Source organism: Thunnus albacares, chromosome 7, assembly GCF_914725855.1.
Source record: "Thunnus albacares chromosome 7, fThuAlb1.1, whole genome shotgun sequence".
Lineage (NCBI taxonomy): Eukaryota > Metazoa > Chordata > Actinopteri > Scombriformes > Scombridae > Thunnus > Thunnus albacares.
In genome coordinates, this window is record NC_058112.1 from 26466505 (window position 1) to 26494034 (window position 27530).

At 39.6% G+C, this 27530-nt stretch overlaps 1 protein-coding gene across 1 annotated transcript; it reads left to right on the forward strand.

The window, feature by feature from the left end:
* The first annotated feature begins 590 nt into the window (after window positions 1–590).
* ptpn9a (protein tyrosine phosphatase non-receptor type 9a) lies at window positions 591–27530 on the forward strand. The gene is made up of 13 exons (XM_044357892.1): window positions 591–1205; window positions 10994–11137; window positions 15333–15422; window positions 17306–17430; window positions 18353–18458; window positions 19061–19171; window positions 20100–20416; window positions 20675–20762; window positions 21004–21073; window positions 22484–22562; window positions 22678–22828; window positions 24655–24862; window positions 25041–27530. Exons 1-13 carry the CDS (start codon window positions 1122–1124, stop codon window positions 25229–25231), a joined length of 1764 nt encoding a protein of 587 aa, XP_044213827.1. The 5' UTR covers window positions 591–1121; the 3' UTR covers window positions 25232–27530.

The following is a 27530-nucleotide window of genomic DNA, read 5'->3' on the forward strand; positions in this document are numbered from 1 at the left end:
GATTGTCATGTTTTTTTTTATTTTAATGCTTAATCTGAAAAGCAACCAGTAACTACACCTGTAAAAAACACAATATTTCCATCTGAATTTTATTCAAGCTAAGTACAAGTATGTCAAGATTATACTTAAGTTCAGTATTTTGTATGAAAATGTGCAAAAAAAAACTACTTTTTTGTAAAGCTTTATTTCTATAGTAAAATACATGCAAAAAAATGCAACACAAAGTGCTTTTAATAAAAGCAAAGCATCATAAAATTGACAAGAGAACAGTAAAGGAAGGATAAATATAACAAACTATGATTAAAAAAGTCAGGATAAGACAAGATAAACCAACTGCTGGATAAAAACACTTAAAGAGAAAGCAAAGGGAGAGATGTGCCTTTATTTAAAAGTGTCTGATTTAGAGTTTAGAGTTATTTTATCTTTTTTTTTTAAACTGATGGAGCCTGTTGTATTTCATACTCCTCATCGGGCCTCCAGATGCAAACTGACACTCAAAATGGTGATTTTCCTGTTTGGTTTCCTATTTTTATGAATGAAGGCAGAGGTCGTGAGCTTTTGGCATATTCTGGTCTCAACCACCAGGGGGTAGAGCAACATGCAGGAAGAACAACCTCTAATCTCTCTCCCTGCTCGCTTTGCTGTGCGCCTCTCTCTCACAACATAAAGGCGACGTTCAGGGCTAAAAACCTGCAATTCATGGCATGGAGGAGTCAGCGGGGAGCTGCAGCCCTCTGATCTGTGTCTGGTTAGGTGGACGAGCAGCAGATCATGGTCTGAACCCAGTTATCATCGAGCCGAAGCAAAGCCTCGTCTAGCTGCTCGAGTGCTGCTGTCCTCTCTCTCTCTTTTTTTTTTTTCCTTCCCTTTCTTCATTTTCTTGTGCTCGGTGAAATCTGACACAACATCAGCGGGTTTTCCCTGTAGTTTGGATGGCAGATTCAGGCTAATTGGCCTGCGTGTTTCGCAGTCAAACAATATCAAGAGAAAAGAAACATTGAGCTCAGACTGCAGCGTTTCAGATGCCTTCAACTTTGAGCGAGAGGGACAACCCCTAAACCCCGTTTTTTACACGAGGGACAGACGCGCAGACATCTCCGCTTCATTTCATTCTCCACTTTATGAAAAGGACGCGTCTCGGTAAAAAGGTGAGCAGAGAACTGACGGGGACCATGGCAGCTACTTTATCGGCGGAGGAAGAACAGGTAGGCCCTTTTAAAGTGCTTCTTCTTATTGTGTTTTATTGCCTCAATGTTCCGGCTACGGCCTCACCTGGACGTGTTTCGGCCCTGTGTGCTCTTTTTTTTTTTTTTTTTTTTTTGCGTGTGCGCGTCGCAGTCAGTGGCAATGGCAGTGCGCAAATGGTGGATCGGTTGCGAAATAGTCCTGAATGCGGAGCGGAAATAATGTATCGATTTCTGGCTGCATTATTGCTCTGGTTGCATCACTGCCAGTTCCTCTCCAGCGACTGGGGCTCAAGTGTTGCGAAACAGGCCGAAAGCTCGACACTATCAGCCTCCACTGATGTTTAAAAAAAAAAAAAAAAAAAAAAAAAGAAAATTCATTTCGGCGCTCAGTTCTCCATTCGTGGGTACAGAACGTGACTTTAACAGGAGAGGGGGTTTTTATGGACGGATTTGGCTCATTCAGGAATGTATTATAGCGTCATGATAGTGATTTGGCAATAAAAAGCTGCATAAACTGTATAATCATCTTATAAGGCAGTCATTCATACATTTAAACCAGTATCAAGGACATGAAATGCATTTATATGTCTTATTAAAGCCTAAATGACTTTGACACTGATGTGAAACATTCCCAAAAGCTAAGTTTCTCATTTATTACGTCATCACATGTAAAGATTTGTGCTGTGTAAGTCATCACTTTAATAAACTTTGATTTAGATATTACTTTGGATGTTGTAGGTCCAATGAGGAGAGTTATAGCCTTTCAAAATGGTATTATAAGCTTATATAATGCTTTTAGAACTCAGGTCAAGAAGAATAAAGCATTTATTGTGCTCTTCATTAGACTTTTATTAGGATTTGTGACCAAATTTGAATAATCATAGGCAAACCTGAATTGCTGAGCTCATACAGCTGAAAGGATCAGGTGATTCATCCTTTAGCTGATGGACAGAAAGATAATTTGCAACTGTCTTTAACACTGGATAACTGTTTAAGTAACTTTTCAAGCAACACATTTCCTAGTTCCAGCTTCTTAAATGTGTTGATTTGCTGCTTCTCTTTGTCTTATGTGATAGTGAACTGAATATCTTTTAAAGTTTTTGACTGTTGGTCAAACAAAACAAGCAAATTAAAGATGTCACCTGGGGCTTTAGGGAAATTGGGATGGGCAGTTTTCGCAATTTCCTGACATTTGTCAGGCCAAACAATAAATCGATAAAGCAATCAGCGGATTAATTCATAAGAAGATAACTGTTAGTTGCAGCCCTACTGAATATACACCCAGTTTCCAGTTTATTAGGCACACATAGCTAAAAATAATACAGTTTAAAACAGCAGCCCTGCAATAAATCTTCATGAAGCTTTGTTGAACCTGTTTCAGAAAGGTGTTGATTCACCTTTATGGTCATTTTGGAGACTTTGGTTTGTTTTGGTGTATTTCTAATATTTTGTACAGCCTTTTTATATCAGTGAAGGTAGGCCAAATATTAGAAACAGCTCTTATTATAACAATTCAACAGCACCACTCTCTTGATTCAGCCTCCAAAATTCCCATAAAGTTCGATCAACATCTCTCTAAAACATTTTAAACCGAACCTGAACAGTATAACCTTCATGAAAGTGGGATTTAGTACTGGCAGCTCTCTTAGTTTTAGCCCGGTGTTCCTAATAAACTTCACATTTATTTTGGTTCAGAGTTTATTTTTAATATATCCTGGGAAAGGACTTAGAAGCATTAGTTTCTTCTTCTTCTTCTTTGGTGCTGCTCATGCTTGTGCCTTCTCTTCCCTCTGACTCCTCTCATCATCTGGCCAGCAGAAAGCCTTATCTGGCTACTCCATTTCCTGTGTGAGCCAGGGCCCCCCGCTAGGGTACCGGACGCCCTCATTACATCCACAGCCTTATGGGGGGGGTGGGGTGGGGTGGGGTGGGGTAGGGGGGGTGCTTGTGTTTGTGTGTGTGTGTGTTTGTGTGGCAGGGTGGCTCTCTAGGGAGTGTACACGAGTGTAGTGGAACTTCATTCTAAAGGCAGCTGTTAAAAGCATTTCCACTAGACTCGGGGGTGGTGTGTGTGTGTGTGTGTGTGTGGGGGGGGGGAGTTTATGAGTTACAGAGTGAGTGAGTGTGTGTCTATCATGTGCTTTAGAGAAAGAGTGAGTGTGTGTGTGTGTGTTGCGTCTACTCCCAGGAAGCAGTGGAGTGAGAGAAAGTGGGGAGCAGGGAGAGAGTGACATTATTGACTTCCTGTTTTGGTATCGACTCGTGCCAAATGGGACTCACTGAAGTGAAGCGAAGCCGCTTGGCAACAGCAGTCCTATATTTGTAAATAGATTAGCATGGCATCTGTAATCAAATAGATGGTGGAAAGACAAGGGCAGGCCTAAATCCTCTTAAAAATGATAAGGAAATGCATTAGCCTTGTCTGGAGGATCAAGGTGTAATCGTGACGCTGCAGTCGCCCCGCGCTGTTTTCCATAATGTTTTGATTGAATTTTCTTCAGCTGAGACATTAATACAGTCATCGTCTTGCGGCGTGACTCCCTCCGGCTGGAATGTGAACACAGCAGACAGCATGTCAATACTGATGCATTAATGACCAATTCCTGTTAATAAAAAAAAAAAAAGGAGCCTGACAGTTGTATGTGAAACAAAAGAAAATCTAGGTGTGCCAGTGACACACAAGTTTACACCATAAGGAATCGTATTCAGGTTGGGAAATGTGGATACATTTTTCTATATCACATGAAATTTTCTATCCTGGTATCAATATACAGTAGCTAACATTGAGGAACAGTTTACTGCTTTTGGCAAATCCAGTGACTTCAATATGTGACAGACCAAGCGGAGCTGAACGGATTAATTGATTAGTCAAGTAATTATCATAGTAATTTTTTTTAAAAAAGCAAAAATGCCAAAAAGTTCACTGGTTTCAGCCTCTCTGAATGTGAATATTTGCTGGTTTTCTATGTCTTCTGTGATAGTGAGTTAAATATATTTGTGTCAAAACGATTTGAAGATGTCACCGTGGGCTCAGGGACAAAGGTGATGGGCATTTTTCACAATTTACTGACATTTTTCAGTCCAAACGATGAATCGATGATAGGGCTGCAACTAACGATCCTCTTTAATTATTGACTAATCTGCCAATTTTTTCTCGATTAATCGCTAAATCAGTGAAATGTGAAAAAATAGTGGGGAAAAAATGGCATTAACGATTTCTCACGAGTACACTGTGATGTCTTCAATTTGCTTGTTTTGTCTGACTTACAGTCCAAAACCTTAAGATGTTAAATTAACCGTCATATATGACAAAAGAAAAGCAGTAAATCGTCATATTTGAGAAGCTGGAACCAGCGTTGGGTGTTTTTCGCTTAAAAAATGACTGATGAATGACAATTAACCAATCAAAATGGTTGCCAATGAAGAAAATGAATCGCTAATGAAAATGATAGTTAGTTGCAGCCCTAAAATCAAGGTATTTCATCACATTTGTAATCCCAACAAAGCCATAAAGCAAACATTGACTTGCAGCATTGCCCATAATGGCTGAAGTCAACCAGAGATATTAAAGGGAAAGCTACCATGGTATGAACAGTATGACAAAATCTCTGACAGTTTGCAGTCTTTATCATCTCATGGTGTGTGTATGTATACATATCGTGATATTGCTCAACTGTAAATTGTACACAGTAGTAACTATCATTATTTCAGAACCAGAAAACACTTTCTGTATGCAACACTTGCAGTCATAGTGAACAGCATGAAGCAACGGGATACATGTGGTCTGCAGTAACCAAACAATGTACTAATCCTGTGGTGGCCGGCTGCAGCAGAAGACGCCTGCACAGCATCAAGGTTGCTGGTAGTATTGTGCCAGCCTATAAATTGACCTGAACATGGATAATAAATATTAAGCGGCAGTAAATAGAACAGTAAAATACAGCAGATGGCTTCACAAGACTCTTGTCATTGTGTTACGATTCTCTTAAAAAAATCAGCAGTTATGATGAATTATTGTCCAGTTAATTGAAGCAGAAAACTCCACTCCTTGGTTGTAAACTATTAATAACAGTAACCGTAAACTTGTTTAGTTCTTGGGAGTTCAGGATTTTGTTTTTCTTCCGCGGAATGGGTAATTTGTGCGTCTTGTGGAAACACTGACGCTAATAGCAAAGCTATTTACATTTTCTGTGTAATCCGTCTTCCTAGTAAGCCATTATTTTCTCCAGAGTTCTCTGTAACTGTAAGTTGTTTGACATGTTGAATGGTTTCTGTGACATTTCCCCGAATCACAGGGTTCTCTCTCCGTGAAATCGGTTGTTTTCATAGCAGCTTGTCCTCTGTGATGTCATACTGTCTCTCTGCGGCAACAAATTTTCTGTGATGTTATAGTGGTTTCCTTTAGTAGCGAGTACTTTGGGGCAGGGGTCGTCAACCTTTTTGACCCTGGACACCGGATGTTAGTGCTGTTTGGCTCGTCAACTCGAAATTCCTCCACTAGCTCGCAGTACAGCGGGTTTCTACCACTGTGAGCCTAATCAATTAGTTATTGACAGTCGTTGTCAACACCACCGATGAGAAACCCCAACCATCAATGAACAACCCTGACAACCAACAGGATTATGCAATGTCAGCTGTTTTTGTTTTTTTGGAAGGCCAGTAACCACTTCTTAAAATGTCTCACTCAGCAAGCATTTCAGAATAACAGACTGAAGATTTACAGAAAACTGAACTTGTGGGGTGGGTGGGTGGGGGGGGAGTTGATGGTCAGATAGAAAGTGTATTTGCAAGAACTGCTTAGTCTATTTAGATTCATGTCAGACAGTGTTGGCCACATTTAAGTGTTTTAAGATGAATAATCAGGAACTTCAAGGAAACGTCTCCTCCCGTATCAGAACTGGAACGAGTCAGGCAAATATTTATGCATCCACCAGGAATTGAATAAGTCACTCCTCCGCAGTGAGTCTTCCACCGCAGTCCGGTGTGCTATCATGAAAACAAACTGGTCCATCCTCAAATTCCACTCTTGCGGATATGGCCCCTAGTACAGAAAAACCAAACAAGACTGGCTTCTCCAGGAACAGAGGGTCACTGCCTGGAGTTGGCAGGCTCTCCTTAAAAGGCTAAGAGAGAAAGAGCAGCTGTCAGGCCATTGAAATCTTGGAAACCCGAGTGTACCTGACAGCAATCTGACAGGAAGTTATCTTTGGCGAACAGCAAAGGATTAACGCTTCATACTGCAACAACAGAGAGCAGACAATTCGCATTAGATGGGACTTGTGAACTTTCTGTTAAAAGATGAAACCACAGCTTTGAAAAGTCAGATGTGTTACTCTTGTGGTAAAGTGCAGTCCAGTTATTTTTTTTATGACTGTAAATAAATCTTAAGTAGTGACAGAAACAGTGGTTGGGATGCTTTCTTTCAAGAGCATAGGATGTTTTATAATGCTCACAAAGATTTGTACTGAAAGAGAATATACATTATCCTCAGAAAATCCCCGATGGCTCTCACAGATGCTTTTTACAGTTTCACCAAATACAAAAAACAAACATTCTGTGAAGTAGCTCCAAATTTTATATCTTGTTGACATCACAGGTTTGTCTTACTTAGTCTTTTTCTTGCAATAAAGAAGGCAAATCATAGCTCTAAGCCTGCACAGTCTGTATCGGTCCGGCTTGATCCAATTGGCCAAGCAGGGCAGAAGATTTAAGTCCAAGTTCGGCTCCCAATGTCATCAACCGTCAACATCTTCTCAGTGATTTCCACTTAATCGCACCTGATAAATATGCATCTATTGCACTGCTTATACATGTAAACAAGTCTAAGCCTCTACACCCGCGGTAGCAGCTTTAAAATGCTCACAATGACAGCTTAATGTTTAGCGGGTATAAGGTTTTACCATGTTTGCCATTTTAGTTTAGCGTATTAGCATGTTGCTAATTACCGCTGAACACGATGTAGAGATCGGGCTGATGGGAATCTCTTAGTGTTGTAGGTATTTAGTCATGAAACCAAAGTATTAGACAAACTGAATTTTTTATCACATCAGATGAAAAGATTTCACAGTTCTTTTGGTAAATTTAATTCCACTTAATTTCATTTCAAGGTCTCGTGGTGGTGCTAGAAGAAAACTCAGGATCAGGAAGTCATTAGATAGATACATCGTCTGTGAACCGTGAACATCTGTACATAATTTTGTAGCTATCCATTTAGTAGATTATGAGAGTGTGCTAGAGGAATAGTGAAGGGGTCACCAAAGTCAAGATTAGTATTCCATCCTCTGGAGACCATGAATGCTTGTATAAAATGTCATGACAATCCATCCAATAGTTGGATGGATTGTCTGGTAGGCCGACATTGACATTCCTAAAGCCTAATCTTTAACATAGTTTTAATAAAAAAACACTTGTGCAAACATTCAAGAATCTAATGAAGAACTAATAAAAGGGAAAGATATAATCCATTCAATCATTTAGCAGTTCTTCACATGAGAGTTTAGCTATTGATGTTGATTTGAAATTTTCCTTGTGGCTGTCTTGGTTTGATGATAATTTTCTTCATTCTCAGTGCAAGCTTCAGTTGCATCTAAGTCCATAAATTAAGTGGAAGTTGGTATAGTGAAACTGGACTGAGACAATTAAGGGTTTTAATTAGAATTACTGTGGCATGTTAATGCTTCATAGGTCATAATAATGCTGTCACATTTGGTTCGTAGTTCAGTTTACTAAAACATTTTCTCATCAGTTGTGTTTTTTTTTCTTTTTTTAAGTCAGTATGGAGGAATTATGCTAGTATGGAGGAATCAGCTTAAAAGCCTCAAAGATCACATCCTCAACACAGTGTAAGGCTCAGAGTTCAGAAAAACACTGCTCCACATTTTCCCCCATGAGAATCGGATATGAAACGACCTCAGCCCTGTCAGGTGCAATCATCCCTCATCCCTTGCATGTTAAGGCTTTTGAACAGAGCAGAAGCTGCAGGCCCTCCTGTCTCTGAAAGCACTGGCTTTCCTGAGGAGAGACAGTGGCATCCTGTCTTTAGGCTCAGCGCTCGTCAGTGATCGTTTTGTATTCCTAAAGAGCCGTGGAATCCCAGAACTTGACTTCCTGTCTCCCATGCATGCCCCACCGCCGCTGTGCCTGAGCAGAGAAGCGGAACCCTGTGTTTAAAGTGTGAGCTTTCATTGCCTCCTCTGTCGCCTTTTGACGATTCACTGGGTGCTGACTTGCTAACTCTGCGGGTGCTGTGGGTGGGTAGGGGGGGGGTGCTTGGGGGCCTGAGGCAGGGTAGAAGGGGAGAGGGGAGGACAGGAAGCCCCTGAAAGACTGCTGGCTAAATGCACAAGTTATTTGCAAGATGAGTGGAAGCCTTAATGGTAAACAGACTTTCCAAATTACAAGTGCGGTGTATGATATCAGATGACATGATGAATTTGATTTGAACCAGTTAACCAAAGAGCATCTTAACATTGTGTTTTTTTAAAAAGAAGACACATTTTGAAAATGAGCCAACTTTTCTCTTATTAATCTCCTTTTAATTAAAGCAGCTGTAATCAATATTTTTTTTATAACAATATATCAAATGGCGTGTAATGTAAGGCAGCATTTACATGCCCATTTCCCAAGTTGGGAAGTCGTACTTCCGACTTTGGTGTGTTCATGAACTTTTAAGTCGTAATGTGGAAACAACATGGACGCTACAAATAAGATGTGTTGTATTTATATATTTATAACACATTGATCAGACAGTCAGACAGCAACTAACGGTTACAACCTAATACCATATTACAAATTACATGTGAGCAAAAAATTGACAAGCAATACGAGTTTTAATAAAAAGTTTCTTACCATCAACCATTTTCTTTCGTCACCTTGCATATATGATGTCAACTTTCAGCAAGTTGTGTACCAGAATTTCTGATAACTTTCCAAGTTGTTGTTCCAACTTGAGGTGTACACATGAATTTTCCCAGTTGGGAACTAATTTTTCCAATTATTCCGACACCACATTAATGCCACAAAAAAGGCTGTAGTGATGAACCTAGAGAGAATTATCACTCGACTCTGCAGCTCCCCCTGGCTTTATGGAGCTTTTATAGCAAGTTTAAACTCATTGTTAAGCTGTTCAGCCCACAACTTTACTGTTTTGGCTCACTGTCACGGCTTTCATATGTCATTTTCAGTTGCAGCAGGCATCTGTTTTCAGAGAAAAACCACTGAAACCACTGTACGTTACCTGCACAGCACCGAATGGTAAAAAGACACAGGTAGCGACTAGCTGCTGAACATAGCGGAGCATTTAGCAGCTAAAGAGGCAGATAATTCTTTCAGGAGTTTATAGAGACCAGAAAACAGAGATGAAGGATAGTGAATATCAGGTGGACAGAAACACGACTCAATTGAATGAATGATCATAATGATTAAAAAAAAAAAAAAAGAGTGCCACAGTAGCTTAAATGGTGATATGACAATGTTGTCAATGCAACTTTTCCCCACTGCCCCCTAGTGGCCACAAATCAGTTATTGCATGTTTAAAGCTGCTATATATTTTCATATTAACAATAGATCACATGACTTATTTTATGTGTATTTTATTAGTATTGATGACCCTAATTATCTCCGGACTCTGCGGTTGTACACAGTTCATTTCTACTGCCCCCAAGTGGACAAAAAAAATAATTGCTACACTTGGTATCGTAAATACCTGATGCAAGTTTAAACCTTGAAACAAATGAAAAATATTGTGCTTTAATCACACTAAATACTAATTAAAAAACACTCAGTTTTTGTGTTTTCTTAGTATTTTTTTTTTCTCTTTTAAAGTGTAGTGTAGTTAATGCCATGTAATCATTGGTAATCCATCATGTCAGTAGTCATTTTTAGCTCTTTATACTCTGCTTTGCTCTTCTTGGTTTCTTACCTGTGGTTGCAGCCAGATTTCACTAATTAGCATCTTCATCCTGAAACAACTGTCATCGATCAAACTATCATCATAGTTTGATGGATGATTATTCCTCTTCTTACTTGTGAAGAAGACCCGAAACCAAAATTAGGCTTAGGTGAGAAATGAATCCTGAAAACTGTAATTTCAGTGACATTCTTCCAAAAAGCACAATTTTATTGCCAATAAACTACTTTATTATTTGATGTCTCAGAACTAGACTAGGAGATATGACTGGCTTTACTTCCAAGTACTATTAAAAGCGTATGTTGCCCTTACATTATTGCAGCTTCACGTCATAGACACCAGTTCAGCCGGATTCCATCTTCTTCACCTCTCATGCTCTTGCACTCCTCTTAATAAAAGTGTCGGCTCTAAACTGGAAGTGTTCTTGCACTGAACAAAATCTCCAAACCGCCCCAGTTTACCTAAGTGCTGCCGTTTACATGCGTCACTCCTTCGTCTTTCTTGTTCTTTTTAGCTCAACCATGCACAGGAATTTTTTTTGTCGCTCCACGGCTTCCACAAAATGCCAAAACCTTCCCCAAGATAGCTGTGGTTAACACGCAAGATGATCAGCAAAACTGAGGAACAACTTGTGTAAAACTGAGCATTTTCATTGGCTGTACAAATTACAAGTCAAACATTTTTATTTTGTACTTCTCTGTGTATGTATATGCACTCACAGTGGGCAGGGCCCTCCAGAATATGCAACAGCATGTTAAACACAACCATAGGCCAGGCCACCTCGGAGGATGTATCAAGTTTAAAGCCTAGTTTCACTTCCTTCCTGTTTGACCCTTCAACTATGAGAGAACAAAGTTTGTGAGAACAAAGTTTGTGACCACATCTGTGTCTGTTTCAGGCTACCAGGCAGTTTCTGGAGGAAATCAACAAGTGGACCAGTCAGCATGGAGTGTCGCCGCTGTCCAGGGAACTGGCTGTCAAGTTCCTCATGGCTCGCAAGTTTGACGTCCTCCGAGCCATCGAGCTGTTCCACAGCTACAGGGTAAGGAGAGGGAGGGGAAACAGTCAGATTTCAAACATATTGCAGCTGCACACACAGCACTGGAGCACGTTTAAGTGTCGTGGCCTCCTCTGGCAGCCATATTGGAAGTTCACATCTCTTGAAAACAACTTGTTCATCAGTAAGGTTTGAATTCTTACAGTTTTGGTAGCATTACAATACCAGAGTCACCTTTTCACCTTTAGTTTAGGGAATATAAACTTACTTTAACTTTTTTTTTTTTTTTTTTTTTTTTTAATGGGTGTTAAATATAAATAACTTTGCCGAAATACAATACAGTCTGAAGTTTAAATCAAGAAATATCTGATCAAATAATAAGCAAACAAGCTTAAGAATTTGATGGCAACTATAAATATTTTACTCTTAAATATTTATTGCTAATGGCACATTTCATTTGTACTCAAGTATTGAGGTTAGATACCCAGCACCACTACTCATACATCAGTAGGTGTTATAAATCATCCTCTAACTTCAGTAACCTCATGTATAAAACACATTTGGCCACCGTCACACTAAAGTTACAAATGTTACAGAGCAACAAGCAGAGATACACTCGCCTGTCGTAATACTTTACACTGCAGACAGCTGTTTTTCCTGAAAGACTACTACTTTATCAGCTCAGCTCATTAATCAGTAAAGGGAGATCTTGGTGACAGTGATGCTCATGTTACACAAAGGTAAAAAAAAATTCAAAGCTGCTAACTTTAACATTGTTGAGCAGTTAGAAAATTAACACAGTAACACTGTAATTAGACAGTGTGATATTTTTTTTCTTCTTCTTCTTCTTTTTAGTTCCACTGAATGTTCTCAAGGTCAGGTTGTTTTGGTGAAAACATAGTTTCCAGTTTTTCAGAAATCTAAATTTAGAGACATATCTACCACATCAGTCTAAACATTTTTTTTTATCTAACATTATTGAAAGAATCTACACCCACATTGGAACACTATTTCTCATCTATCGCTCCTTTTCTAGCTCATTATACTGCACATCTGCCAATTATTTCCACAGAACCAGTCGTATTATTTAAGCTTGTTGTTTGTAAGATTATGACACAACTGCAAAGTCAGCAGTTGCTTCTCTCTCACGCACGCACACACACACACTTTCTAAAACTTTCAGATGGACAAAAAAATAAAATCAGGACATCATAAAATATACATCAAAAAAATATAATCCTATATTTTCAATGCCAAATACACCAAATTCAATATTTAAAAAAATGTTATAACACCTTTTTCAAAACCAAAAACAGAGACACGGACAAAAGGCAGTCAAACAACACAGATGACAGTTGATTCAGAGGTAGAAAGGTAGAGTTCATTGCAGAGCGTCTTCACCACACCCACAGCACAGCAACACAAGGCCTTTTTCATTGAATTTCTTCAGAAGCTCAAGCCAAGTAAGAGATGGACTAAGCAGATGCACGAAAAACCTGAGGCCAGACACACACACACACACACACACACACACACACACACACACACACACACACACACACACACACCAAGTCACACACTGAATTATACACCAGGGGGATGTTTCAAGAAGCAGCATGCAGGCTTATTCAGCTTTCCAAGAAAGCTTCAAGCTTTTCACGAAAAAAGTGTTATGTTGTCATCAGAATAGAACATTGGTTGGTATGGTTGAAGTTATGAGGTTAGAGTAAATGCAGAACACAACAGACTTTGACTGGGAACGGCATGTTGAGCCTAGATGTAACCCAATATTAAACACAATAATAGAATTTGTGCTTTATTAAATCAAATAAAAGAGTTGTCATCTGGTTTCCCTGTAATGTGAGGTTATTTATTTTTGGGAGAGGTTTTTTTTTTTTTTTTTTTTTTTTTTTTAGCATTTGAGGTACATATCTAATGAGTATTGCTGATCTTCTGCTTTTTGTTTCCTGTTTCTTTGGTTTGTTCTCAACCTATTCCCGGAGGAGAACTGTAGAGTGAAGCAGGCTCGAGTTAAAAACGTACTTCTAATCAGAGGAGTCATGTCCCCTCAGATATGTGAGAATGGATGGCTTTAGAAAATGTTCAAATCCTATTTTCACAGAAAGTGTTTTTTAATTAGCCATAATGATATAGTACATAAACAAAAGTGGCTTTTCTGTATGTTTTTATTCATGTTTAACTCTGCAAAGCCCCTCCTCTCTGTTTAGGCTGCTTGGTTTCTCACTCCGGAGAGAGCATTATCCAACATAGCAGAGAAAAGATGTCAGATATCACTGAAAAACAGTTGGTGACCTTGTTGATGATGAAATGATGATCAAGATGAAACCTCCAGGGCAAGGCCAGCGGATAGGCCCGCAGATCTCATTTACTTTACGATCTGAAAATAAGATAATAACATAATCAACACCTTCTCCTCCGAGACACATTAAAAACTACCAGGGAGTTGAGGATTATGTCTCATTTTGTCCCTAAATGGTCTATTCTGCTGTAAATTACAAAATAGGATTTATCTGCTTAGATCTGCTCCGGTTTTATCCACAGCAGCAAAACGGAAAGTTCCCAGACGTCTCGCTCAGACTCTAATGACCTGAATAGCTTCAAGACATGGCAGGATTTTACCTCCTACCTTTTTAGTGAAGTCACTTCAATCACCAAGGTGGGTTCTTATTTCAGCAATGAATAGTTGGCCTGCATAAACGCGACTCATTTATAAATGCCTCGAATGTGACTTTGAGACGGATTAGTCTCCCCCTGCTACGCCACAGTTCATTTAACTCGGTTTAATGCTGCGTCAGCACCAGGACAGAGGCTGGGTACAAGTAATTTGTCAGGACCAAGTAAGGGGGGAAAGTTTCCAGTGCAATACTTGTTTGGTTGGGGTGGGGGGGGACACACAAACAGGACCGAGCTGGCATTCAAAGTGTGCGAGTAGAGCTTGGCATGAAAAAAAAAAAAAAAAAATCATGAGTTTTTGTATCTCACCATCTACTGTAACTGCCTCGAGAGTAGTTTACGTATTTCAAAGAATCTCAGTACTTTTGATAAACCACAAAATTTAAAACAAAATAAGGTTCTGTTTCAGTGATGACGGTGCATTTTTTGAGACAGAACACTCTACTTCTCCTTATTTCAGCACAATTTTAAGAACTGAACACAACAGAGCTGGATGTATGCCAAAAAGCTGTTTGATAACTGAAAACTGTGCCTATTTCCAAGAAAGTTTTATAACACGTAAAAAAAAAAAAGAAGGAAGGAAAGTTTTTTTTGAAGCTGAGTTTACAAGTGTTTCTATGGATTCTGAATTAGTCATTTTATTACATACTGTAGATGTTTTTATTAATGAGGCATTCTTTATAGGTGTAAATATTGTTTTTCTTTTCTTCTCAGGGCAAAACATGTAATTCAGCTGTTAATTGCTTCTTGTTTTGCATCAGGCTCATCTTTGAATGTTGCGTTTAATAGCTTAGCAAGAAAAAACAGTTTCTGAGTCATTCTTAAATGCATTTGTTTCACTCTTAACACTTTCATATTTAAAATACAAATGCTTTTGCTTGTGTTTGTTTTTATGCCTGTTATCTATAGTGTTAAAGCTTCTAGTTTTATATTAACAATGGATAAAATGAGTGCGTGTATGTGAAAAGAGTCACTCAGACCCTGCGGTTCTCCTCAGCTGTACAGAGGTTTCTTGTGCTTTTGTAATTCTGAATTTCCCTCCAGGGATCAATAAAGTTCGACCTTATCTTATTGTTATCGATTGACTAATTGTTTCAGCTCTAGACAGGGTTCAGGTCAAGGAAAAGCTTCAGTAAAAACTAAACCCTTTATTAAAATCAGTATAAATAACATTCTTATGGCTTTAAGACTATTCTCCCAGATGGGTTAGACTCATTCCAGTGTGACCACTTTTCACTGGTCAATATAGGCCTCAATCACAGTTAAATCTCCCACAACTCCACAGTATTAAAATAAAAAGTAAATAAAATAGCAAATGGAAATCACACCTCCCCAGCTTGGCTTCACAATAAGTTCAAGAAACTCCCACACAGCCTCCTTAGAGGGGGGGGAAAAAGGGAATGGAAACCTTGCAGAGAGGGATCCTCCTGGCAGGAAAGTCAGGCATGTAATTCTATTGTTCACAGAGACGAATTCAGCTCAAAGTGACGCCTGCTATAGTTACTCCAAAGTCCTGACTTCACCTGCTGTGATCTGTTTTCTTCAGGAAACGCGCCTTAAAGAAGGAATCGTCAGACTTCAGCCACAGGAGGAACCTCTGCGCTCTGAGCTGCTGAGTGGAAAGTTCACTGTGTTGGTAAGAGAGTATCTGTGTGCTATATGCCCGTGTGCCTTCACAGTAATTTCCTCTACATTTAGCATAGCTCTTTAATGAAAGGTCAGGCCTAATGTCAAGTTGTAGAAAAACTGACTGCAGGTTTATGGACCATCTCAGTTTGAAATCCCATCTTTAACTGTTGCTTATAAACTATATTATTTTTTGTGATCTAATCAGTAGTAATTTTGATAATCGAATAATTGTTTAAGTTTAAATGCCAAAAATGATCTGGTTCCAACTTCTGAAATAAGAACTTTTGCTGGTTTTCATGGTCTTTTTGATTGTAAACTGAATATTTCTGTGTTCTGACTGTTGGTCAGACAAAACAAACTGTTTCAACATGCCAGCTCGGGCATGTTGAAATTGTGACAAGCAATTTTCACCATGTTCAACATTTATTGACCAAACAATTAAAAGAGTCCTCTAGTGATTCAGTATTACACTTCCATAAAGTCTGGGGTGAAGGGAAAAAAAAAAAAAAAATTTCTGGCTTTTGGCTCCAAAAACACTTTCCCATAATGCAACCAGTCACATCTTTTTGTTAAACTCTTCCTGCCTGGTGAATGCTCAGGTCTGTCAGACTCTATTCAGACACTTTGTAAATGCAGGATTTCTGTTATGAATTTGTAGTCTCCCAAGTCCAAACTGAGATATGTTATTTCATATTATATATTGACAAGCTCCTCTGTGACAAGTCAAAAAAAAAAATATTGTCAGATTCTTCTGTTTTTTAATAAAATTACTCAGGAAGTGACAAAGCCTGAAAAATATTTGCTATTGTCTTGCATTGAATGTTTGTCCTTTTTTTTTTTTCTCTGTTCCTCACTTGTCACCTCTCAGAAATTGCATTATAAACTGCATTTTAGGATTTTCTAGACCTGTCAAGGAAGTAGCTTAACTTGAAGATCAATCAGTCAGTAATGTCCTAAAGTGGCCACTTTTCATTGACAAGAAGGTTTAGGGTATGAATTCTAAAAGCAAGCTCTTGTAATTAAGGAATTAATGGCCCTTTCGGGTGTAACTTACTGACAAATGCTCAAGCCAAGTGGCTTTCCTGAGCCAGATAAATTTAGCCTTTTGTCAGCCAAATCACAACCATAAAAGATGCCCCCCTTCCAGCTTGCACACACACACATTCCCATTCTCCTGCGTTTCCCTTCTTCCTTCCCCACTGACGTGCCACAGTGGCATTGATGCTGCACATCCTCTTGTCTGACGTCGGAGTTCTCCAGCCTCAGCAGCAGGCTTCATATCCTGTCTGAGGTATTTTTAGCTCCCATGGCCGAGAACACAGGCTTATTTGCTTACAAAGGACGGTTCCGGTGTATCTTTGGTTCTCATGACACACTGTAGCTTTAACACTGATCACATTTGACTAGAAAAATATGTTCTGTGTCCCTCTCGGGGGGGAAAGAAAGGAGCCGTAAGAGGCAGCATCATTATTGACAAGAATCGCTCCTCCTGCTGAAATGTTGACAGCCCCTTTTTTGGCATCATGCCAGTAACCAGTATATGAACTTAAGTGCCCCCCTGTGGTCATTGTTCATTCTTCATTTTTGCACAGCTTCCATTTGGCAGCCTTGTTGTCACGCTTAAAACCAGCCCCCAGTTCACTCCTTGAAGTGGCTTATAGCACCACATTACAGCACCACTCAGTCAACTTGCAAAACCTTCTGTACAGACGTATTTCATGGATATAATGAGAGGTTTATTAATAGCTATGTGAAGCCTGGCAGGGAATTACCCCAATATTCCACAGTTTAGTCAAAGGAAATGAGAGTTGGTGGTGAAAAAGGGGATAAACTTGTCACACTAGGTTGAATGCTGATGTAACCTGTTGTTGTTGTTGTTGTGTATTGCAGAGTGTACGGGACCCTTCAGGGGCCTCCATTGCCTTGTACACGGCCAAACTTCATCACCCCAACAAGACAGGCAACCATGTAGTGCTTCAGGCCCTATTCTACCTCCTGGATCGGGCCGTAGAGAGGTGAGGACTCCATAAATGATGAATAGCCTCAATAGAAAAGAAGTTGTGATAAAATAGCTACATTTTGTTTAAAATCATTGTTGAACTGTTGTCAATACAGGACATCAATTCTTTGCTAGATTGATATATCTTGCTTTAGTATCGGAGGCTGGTACAGAATTTTACTTTTATCAGAAACCAAATACATCACCCAGTTTATTTCTTAGTAGGTCAGTTGTCCTTGAGGGACTCCTACAACTCATAGCATATTCGACTTTTACAAGGTAGTAATTTCAGACACTTTGCAGTTCCATGTGGCAACTATACTGAATTTGAAGCTGTTCATTGCAAAATACTGTCTATCCGCTGTAAAACTAAAACAATGTGACTATAATTGATTCAACTACAACTACTCTAACATCTCCATATGTACAACAGGATGGTCTTTGTATAGATGGTTTTAAATCATTATATGCAAAATATTCTGGAAATTCAGTTGAGAAACGACAATTTTTTTGGCTAATCCAGTAATTTAAATATTTGACAAATCAAGTAGAGCTGAATTAATAAATCAGCTGAACATTAATCTGCAACTGTTTTAATAATCAATCCATAGTTTCAGTCCATTTTCAAGCAACAATGCCAAATATTCTCTGATTCCAGCTTGTGAAATGTGCAAATTTACTGTTTTCTTGTCTTATGTGTCAATAAACTGAATATCTTTAGACTGCAAGCAATTTGAAGACATTGGGCTTTAGAAAATTGGTATTTTTTATTATTTTCTGACATTTCATAGACCAATTAATTGATTAATCTATTAGTTAAGAGAATAATTAGGGGAATACTAGATAATGAAAATAGTAGTTGCAGCCCTAATCTGCTGTGTTTGACAAAACTTGCCTGTGTACATTAGTTGTTCCCTGACATGTTTTGTTGTCCACAGCTTTGAGACCCAGAGGAATGGCTTGGTGTTCATCTACGACATGGCAGGCTCCAACTACACAAACTTTGAGCTTGACCTGAGCAAGAAGATCCTCAACTTGCTTAAGGTTGGAATTACAAGGCTGCATTTTGCACACATGCAGGAAATGTTATTGTACAGGTAGAGTAAATGTAGTCAAGACAGGATTAGATACAGACAGACCCACTGTTAACACTTCTATGTATTGTTCTTGGGTTTGAAGTTGAATTTTCAGCCACTGTTGAAAATCATTCATTTCTCTCCAGGACAAGGTTGATGCATAACTGCTGAGTTATTTCCTTCACCCTGTGCAGAAGCACATTGATTAAAATGCAGTTGGTGTCTTCAAGGATTTTAACGCCTGTCCGAAGGGCAAAACAAATGGCTCACTGAATGGTTTGACAAGCATAAAAAAGATGTAATACATGCACCATAGCTGTAAAATATTGCTTATTTTGTCAGTTACTTTCGTGTACGCCCACATCTAAGTGATTTGTGCTTTAAGGGCTCAGTAGTATGTCATTTGGAGTCAATAACACAGACACCTCTGTGGCCACATCCGCATCAGCGGCATTTATATTGTGTCTACATATCGATCTAAACATTGACTGTAGGAACTGAATTATCCTCAGTCAAAATCAGTTGACAGACTTACAGTTTGTTAAAATGTGTGCTGTCTCTCTCCACCAGGGGGCGTTCCCTGCCAGGCTGAAGAAGGTGTTGATTGTCGGGGCCCCTGTTTGGTTTCGAGTGCCCTACAACCTGCTCAGTCTGCTTCTCAAGGAGAAACTTAGGGAGAGGGTAAATGAAGGAGCTTGGTGCTCATTTTCTAATACTTTGATTTCTCACATCTGCTCTTTAGCTCTGCCTTCTCATTGTTCATGATTATACTTTACTAAGAGATTTGAGAAAATACATTTAGTTTATCTGGAGTGGCATGCAGTAAGTGAGCAGGCAAGTCTTTGTCATTGATTGTTGCAAGTGATCATTTGATTAGAGGGTTCTCTCTAACCACTAATCCACCCTGCTGCATGCTTGAGCCCTTTGGGTCGATCACCCTACAACACTACTGTCCCCAAAGAAAATTCATTAGTATGGATTTCTTTAGAGGCTGTAAATATCACCTGACTCTCTACTGTAAACTGTGTTTCAAGATTACTAAGGCAAGCAAGAATAGAGTGCTCTGAGATGTCACATGTAAAAAAATATATATATGAGTCAGAGTCAGAGAAAGTTGTTACCAAAATATTAGTGTCCTGACTCCGCAAAGAGAAAAGAAGTTCACTCTGAGCACATCTTGAGTAGTAAAGCCACGGTAACATCACCAAATTTAGACGTGACTACCAGAATGTATCCTTCCTTCCACAGCTCAGCGAGGAACTTTATTCTGTAAAAACATACAAACAGACTTTAATTTTAGAAGATACTGACTTGATTTAGCTTACTGAGACTAGTGAAGCGTCATATTAGCTCCAGCTGAACTTTGGAATGTATTTTTACATGAAAAGAGGGCTGCAGATTTTGTCCCTCATCTCTTAGTGTAGTATAGTCTAAGAGAATAGCTTCAGGATCAGTACAGACAGTAAGATTTGTTACAGCAACCGAGACTCATTTCCATGTACATAATGGTATGTTAGTATTGTAGTAAGACAGTTGTGTAAAAACACGAACCTATCCTTTAACTCTGTCTTTATTGGGTCCTGTCAACCCCCGTCTCTTCTAACTCCAGGTTCAGATGGTAAAAATGGTCGAGCTGCGCCAACACCTCCCCAGAGACTGTCTCCCTCAGCACCTTGGCGGCCTGCTACCTCTGGATGCTTACAGCTGGAACCAGCAGCTACTGGCGGGCCAGAACGGCAGGGTGGATCCAGTGGACGAGCTGGTGGGAATACCCGTGGAAGATACTTCCATTCACGTCCCGGGACCTGAGTCCATGCGCCCGCAGGAGCTGCTGACACACCTCGGCAGGCTCCAGCGTTCAGGCATCCATCAGGAATATGAGGAGCTCAGAAAAGAACCTCCACCTGGAACCTTCCACTGTGCACAGTGAGTTTATAACATCAGACACATCATGGGATGGGTTTACTACCTCAAAAAAGGAATTATTACACATTATACATTTCATTAAAGCAATGGATTGGTTCACTTATTTCCCCATGAAACAAAATCATATTATTTACATATACACGTCTTAAAACAGCTGTCATGGCTTAGGCTACTTTTGTTCATCCGAATAAATATTGTTGACCCACACTTCAAGCAGAAGAAGTGTCACTAATAATCTTTGGTTTTAATTGTTTACAGAGCAGCCTACAATCAGGAGAGGAATCGCTATGGAGATGTGCTGTGCCTTGATCAAACAAGAGTTCGTTTGAAATCCAGAAGGAATGAGGTTGGTGATTTTTTTTTTAAAGTAAGCATATTACAGGTGTCATTCATATCAAAGAAAAAGACTGGTCACTCTCAGCTGCCAAGAAACATGACAAGCTTCAAAATTTAACAGGCTGCCACACTAGTTCATCAGCTAGCTGGCAGTTGGCAATAGAAGTGTTTTCTTGAACTGACATTGGATATACTAGAAATACTGCACAGCCTCAGTCCATCATTGTGACAAAACTTTGTTGTTCCTACAGAGGTCAGACTACATCAATGCGAGCTTCATGGATGGCTACAAACAGAAGAATGCATACATTGGTACTCAAGGTATGTCAGATATTTTCGCTGATGCTCTCTGGATTACTGTTAGTATTACTGCTAACCCATGTTCATGCCCTTGTAAGTTAATGGTTCATATTGGTTGTCGATGATCATTACATTGCAGTCAAATGGAATAAGCTTTAGTTAAGGTTTAAGGTAAGGTAAGGTTTAATTTAAGGTTATTTTTCCATTGTCAGTACATTTTTTCCAAACCTCACCATTTGAATAGGTAGATCTTCCTACATCTAATAATTCATGAAGCTTATATTCTTTGAGACTTTGTCAGAAAGGCAGAGATTCAACTTGATAATCATTTTTCAGGCTGTATTTACAGGGAGTATTGAATTGCATTATATATTGAAAGAAGAGTTTTTTTCTAATAATTTGTTCAACTGCACACAGAAAAATGATTTCAATTACTCAATTATTTAATTTAAATTGTATCTAAAATTATGATTAAATGTAACCAAGGTACTATTTTTAGCTATGGACTCTAATTGATCGCAAAATTCCTGATATTTAAAGTAACATATGCAGCTCAGTACTGTTTGTGATGTAGGGCCAACATCTCAGTTATTTGGCATTAAATTGCTGGAACTTAACACATCTTGTGTGACTGGGCATTCTGAGCATAGCTGTGTACACTGACATCATAGCAGCACAAAATCTAAACAAGATGTAGCATATGAATTAAAAAAAAATGACAATAGGCCAAACACCGAGCCTTGTGGTATACCAGTGTTAAATTTAGAGCATTCAGAGATGATGATGTGTGAAACATAGTGTGCTTTTCTTCCACAGAAAATTATCATGAACGTGTAGGGCTTTAAATGCCTGAGTGCCTTTTTATGAGATTTATAAGTTCATTTTGATTGATTGTTTAGGACATCAGCATTCCGCTGAGTCATTAAACAGAAGTTTAATTAATAACAGATGGCAAAATGCAATAAGGGAGACAGGTAAATAAATGACAGTCGGCAGAACAGGGTTCTATTATCAGAACGAGCTCCTAAATGAGTTTTGCAGGAGACGGGTGGTCAAATTGGCAGGATGTTGGTTTTATGACATGCTCTAATTTGCTGAAGATATCTAGGGAGACTGTCTCAAACTGACAGAATAAGCTGGTGGACTCCAGGTTACTGCAGGTGCATACAAAAGAGTGACTAGAAACAATCACACCGTGATTAGGTCAATTTTGTGATTAAAGAATATGTAAAAGTCATTCACAGTAGATGAAGAGCTGTGAAAAGGGAAGGGGGTTAGTTTTCTCAATACCCTGTCTTAATTATTGTTAAGTATGAGTGTAGCTCATTAGGTTGCAATCAAATGGATATGCTCCATTTCATTTAATCACTGACTAAATTCACTGAAAAAAGAAAGTCAAGTTTGCTCTGAATCTCTTGTTGCACTGTCTAGGACCACTGGAAAAGACCTATGGTGATTTCTGGAGAATGGTTTGGGAACAAAACGTGCTTGTTATCGTCATGACAACCAGGTAAATTGACAAAGGCATAGTCAGTGCATAGTTCTTGAGCCAAAAAAGGTACCAGTTGGCAATTGTGAGACTAAAATTCGTTTTTATAAAAGTGTATTGTGTTACTGTGCTGCAGGACAGATGAGGGCAGTCGGAGGAAGTGTGGACAGTATTGGCCTTTGGAGGAAGGGGGACAGGAGGTCTATGGCCATATGGCAGTGGTGAACCAAAGGGTGGACCACCACACCCATTACAACCACACCACGCTTGAACTGCACAACACTGAGGTACAGCCATGGACCACAGCAGGAATACATACCGGGGAGGTTTTTCATGTAGCAGCAGTTTGTCAGTGAACAACTTGGGGAGCAAATAAAATACATGCATGCATAGTAACGCCAAAGATATTTTCAATATAAGTTCTGGCCCACAAATTCCGATAGTAAGATATCCATCTTTATTTTCCTTTTATTTTTCCTCTTTATTTGGGTCACGGTGGAGACCGGCCTAGCAATATAGCCTCTCCTCATCCAAGTCCTCTAGCTCATTTTGGGGGATCCTGAGTCATTTTTAGGCCAGCTGGGATATGTAATCCTCTAGCACGGTGGGGTCTGCCCCAGAGTCTCCTACCAGCTGGACAAGCCCAGAGTACCTCTATAGGGAGGAGTCTATGAGGCATCCTGATTATGTGATAATCCAGGGCAACCTAAACCACCTCAACTGACTCCTTTTTAACACAAAGGAACAGCTGGTCTATGCCAAGCTCCATTTCGATATAGAGCTTCTCACCCTGTTCCTACGGCTGAATAGGGACTTCCAGCAATTGAAAGCTGAAGTAATTCTCATTCTTTTGGTCACTACCAAACACTCTGGGCAATATGTGATATGTGGAATGTAGATTTAGGAGCCTCGCCAGCATGCTTTGCTGCCTGCCATAGTATCACTCCCAATGCCACACCAATCCACGTCTGTATCTCATTCCCCATTTTTCCCTCAGTCATGAACAAGAAATCCTTGACTTGGGAAAGCAACTTTCTCCCAACCCAAGAGGTGCAATCTGCTGTTTTCTAGCAGAGTACCATGGTACCATACCACCACCAGACTTGGAGGTGCTAACTGTCATGCCACTGTCATCCACTTTGGCTGTAAACCACGTAAGCATGTGCTGGAAGGTACAGTGAAGCCAACAGAACTGCATAAATGTCTTCGCCAAGATAAGTGGTCCATGAAAATCACAAACAGAATTAGTAAGAAAATGTCTGAGACCAACCAAAAGTCTTTCTCTGTTGCCTCCTCGAATACCTCCCATGCCCTGAGTTTTTTTTGCTTCCTCAATCACAGAAGCTTTTGAGTCCCCAAGATCAACAAAGGTCTTTGTCTTCAACCTAACGTCTTCCTTCACTGCTTGTTTTCATGAAGAGTTTCATGCATTGCCACCACAACAGGCACAGACATCCTTGGTCAAGACTGCAAGTAGCAACCTTTGCACCTGAACAAAGCCTACCTGGCCGGCTGTCCCTCTAAATTACCCCTATAGGTGTCTCCGGCATTACTCAGTGTTGAAGCCCCCCCACCAGAACTGGAGTTCGCAGGCCATGCCATCTCTAGGATTCACTCAGTGACTCCATGAAGGCCAAATACACTAACCTGATTTGCGGTGTGTTGGCACAAACAACAGTCAAAACCTTCTTTTCCATGACTTGCACTTGCATAGAGGCAAATTTGGTTGCACAACCAGTCTAACTGGTAGACTGTATCTGATTGGTAACACCTCCCACCTTAGCTCTGACTCCCTCCATACCAGACAAATGACACTCGACATCCTAGAAGCCAGTTTTTGTAGGCAAGGGTCAGCATGTCAAGGGCCCCGCAAGAGAGGCTGATGTTATAAATATAACTTAGGTTTGAGCTATATTCTGCTGTGACTCCACATCATGCATACTGTAGATTCAATGGCCAATACACCTACACTGCTTGAATATACTTGTTTCCACATTTAAAACCTTAAATGTGCAATCAAGCCATATTTCCTGAGCAGAATCCATTTTTTTCAAAGTTATGAGTAATGTACAACAAGCATGTAACTGTCAAAATATTCTTTTTATCCATTCAGACATGTGAACAGAGACAAGTGAGTCATTTCCAGTACCTCAGCTGGCCTGACTACGGTGTTCCCACCTCAGCAGTGACTCTCATTGACTTCCTGGGAGCTGTGAAGAGACAGCAGAGGAAAATGGTGAAGGCTTTGGGACTTCAGTGGTCAGGACACCCACAGGGACCCCCAATGGTGGTCCACTGTAGTGCAGGGATTGGGAGAACAGGTGAGGTCCTGAGATTGTAACTCTCCAAAACTATTTTTTTATCATTGATATCCAGTTTTGAAATTACATTATGACCTTCAAGGGTCAGTTAACATTTAACACAGAGTTTTTACAGGATGGTAATAACTGCGCATCATTGTCAATCCCTCTTTTAAAAAGTGTCATTTGTTCTTTGTAGGTACCTTCTGTGCCCTGGACATCTGTCTGTCCCAGCTACAGGACGTTGGCTCACTAAATGTATGCCAGACGGTGCGGCGCATGAGAACACAGAGGGCCTTCAGCATTCAAACCCCAGACCAGTACTACTTCTGCTACAATGCCATTTTGGAGCATGCCCAAAGGCAGGGTCTGCTCCCAGCCAATCAGTGAGCTTCATTCCTGACTTCCCAAACCAATCCATGAGCCCTGAGATTTCTGCAGTCAACCTGTTAACCCCAAGCCGTGTTGTGTGACCAATTAGTGAGCCCAGGAAAGAAACTTCCTTACAGTGGCTGTCTTTTGAAACTAGGCCATTCTTCATTGGCACGCCAGACCAAGACAAGGCAGTGACAAGAAAGGCTTGAGTGTTGACATTACGAAGTTTCAATGTGATAGCATCCTGGCCGCCAACATTGTGACATTTTGTTTTTGCTGAACATATCTCCAGAAAATAGGTGGTAGAGTGAACAAAGTGCTCCAGTGTTGTGCAGTTTTGTGGTCTATGGTCAGGCACATTAGGTGAAGTGATCGAGGTAATGTTCAATAACTTTGTTTTATTTTCCACTTTAAACCAATGGTTTAGGGACCATAAGAGAGTAGTTCATCCCCCCAAAAAATCATCTACTCATCATATGTCAGTTGAAACTCTATTGAAGGTAATGGCAGCAAAATATTGAATTGAACTTTTACCTGCATTTCAGTCGAATTCTCATTAACTTAACATGGTCTAAATGCTCCAAAAAGTCACTTTACCTTTCTCTTAATATCTGCTGTAGAGTAATCCAAATGGTTAGTGGCCCAATGACTGCCCCACATGAGTTATGACATGAGCTAAACTAACTTCAGATGTTTTCAAAAGTATTGAAATGAGCTCAGATGGAACTGTGGTGCCAAACTTGCTGCAATAAATTCTATTTATTGGAGTTTCAACTGACATGGAGGGGTGAAATATTCCTTTTTAAATAAGTGCACCATTTTTATTCCAGATAAGAAGTGTGATCACCACTGTGATAGGATTGTTTTTACACCTACTGTGTCCAGTAAGTATTCAGTACACTGCAGTTCATTCTTAGCACAAGGTGTATGTCAAGTAGATGGTACGAGCTAGTTTTGCATCATCTCAGGAGTGTCCTACTGAACACGAGGAGGTGAAACTGCTACTTGACTTATTTAGTTGCAAAGAAGTTCTTTGAGCTCGCATGATGCATTGTCCTCTGCCTCAGTAAATACCACTGAATGGCGGTAAGGAGAGGTAAAGCACATCCCAAATGATCAGGCTATAAACTCCCAAATGGCCAATACATCTCCTCTGTGATCACTCATCAAATCACTTTCCATGTGAATTCTTTTGTTTTATTTTTCCACATGTATCCACTGAAACCCAGGCCTTACATCTCACCTAATATTGAGATTTCCTGACCTGCAGTACAGACTGTGACTAGTGTCTGCGTCCGCCTTTGCTCACTAGCAGTGCCATCATGCTTTAGTGATTGTGCGAATGTATTGCTAAGCCCCCACCCACACACATGTGCACACACCTGTTTAGAGCAGTCCTTGCTGCAGTGACTATGCCATTGAAGCGTACATCTGTGTAAGTCATCAGTTAAGACCTCATAAGTAGTGCAATACTTCTTTTTTTTTTTTTTTTTTTACACAAATCATGTTATAGCACTTTTAAATAACTATTCCCAATGTGCTGAGATTAGTCCTTATGGCGTTAGGTTGGGATGACAAATAAAACTTAATAGTAATTCTGTAGGTCTACATGTGATGCTGGGATAACTTGATTGTTATTGTTAAATTTAGTAATGCTTGAATATAAAACATTTAGTGACATTTGACTTACTGTAAACTTCTGCATAGAGCTTTATTGGACAAATCAAGAGGATTTTACAGGGAAACCAGAAATTCATGATAGAATAGCAGAAATAGCTGATGGAGCATGCACAAATCTGTGCCTACACCCTATAAAGTCCTTCTTGGGCACGTGAGAGTCAGAAATTATGTCTGAAGTATATTTTCAATATTATTGTGTTACTTTTAAGTTCTACAGACTGTGGTTGTAATCAGTGCTTTCATCTGGTCCCAGTATCTTGCCATTATTATAGAGTACATGTACAAAATCTGAGTGTCTGTCTGTCATACTTTGCATTATGTTATTGCCGGGTGAAAAAAAAAAATTTGTTCTTTGCTACAAAATTCATATTGAATTTGCTTGTAGTGAAGCATTTTTTAAGTCTGCCATCCTCATGCACTCTGATTTTAGAATTGTTTTTCCTTTCAATGATGGACGCAGAATGTGCCCTATTTTATTTTTCTATGGTATTCAACAACTGTTTTCATACGATTGCCCAGGATATACAGTTATCTACATTAATTTTATATTTGTTCTGTTATAACCTATTACTGTATCATTTGTATGACTATTGAATCAAGCTATACTGTATTAAATACAAACTATGTCAACGTG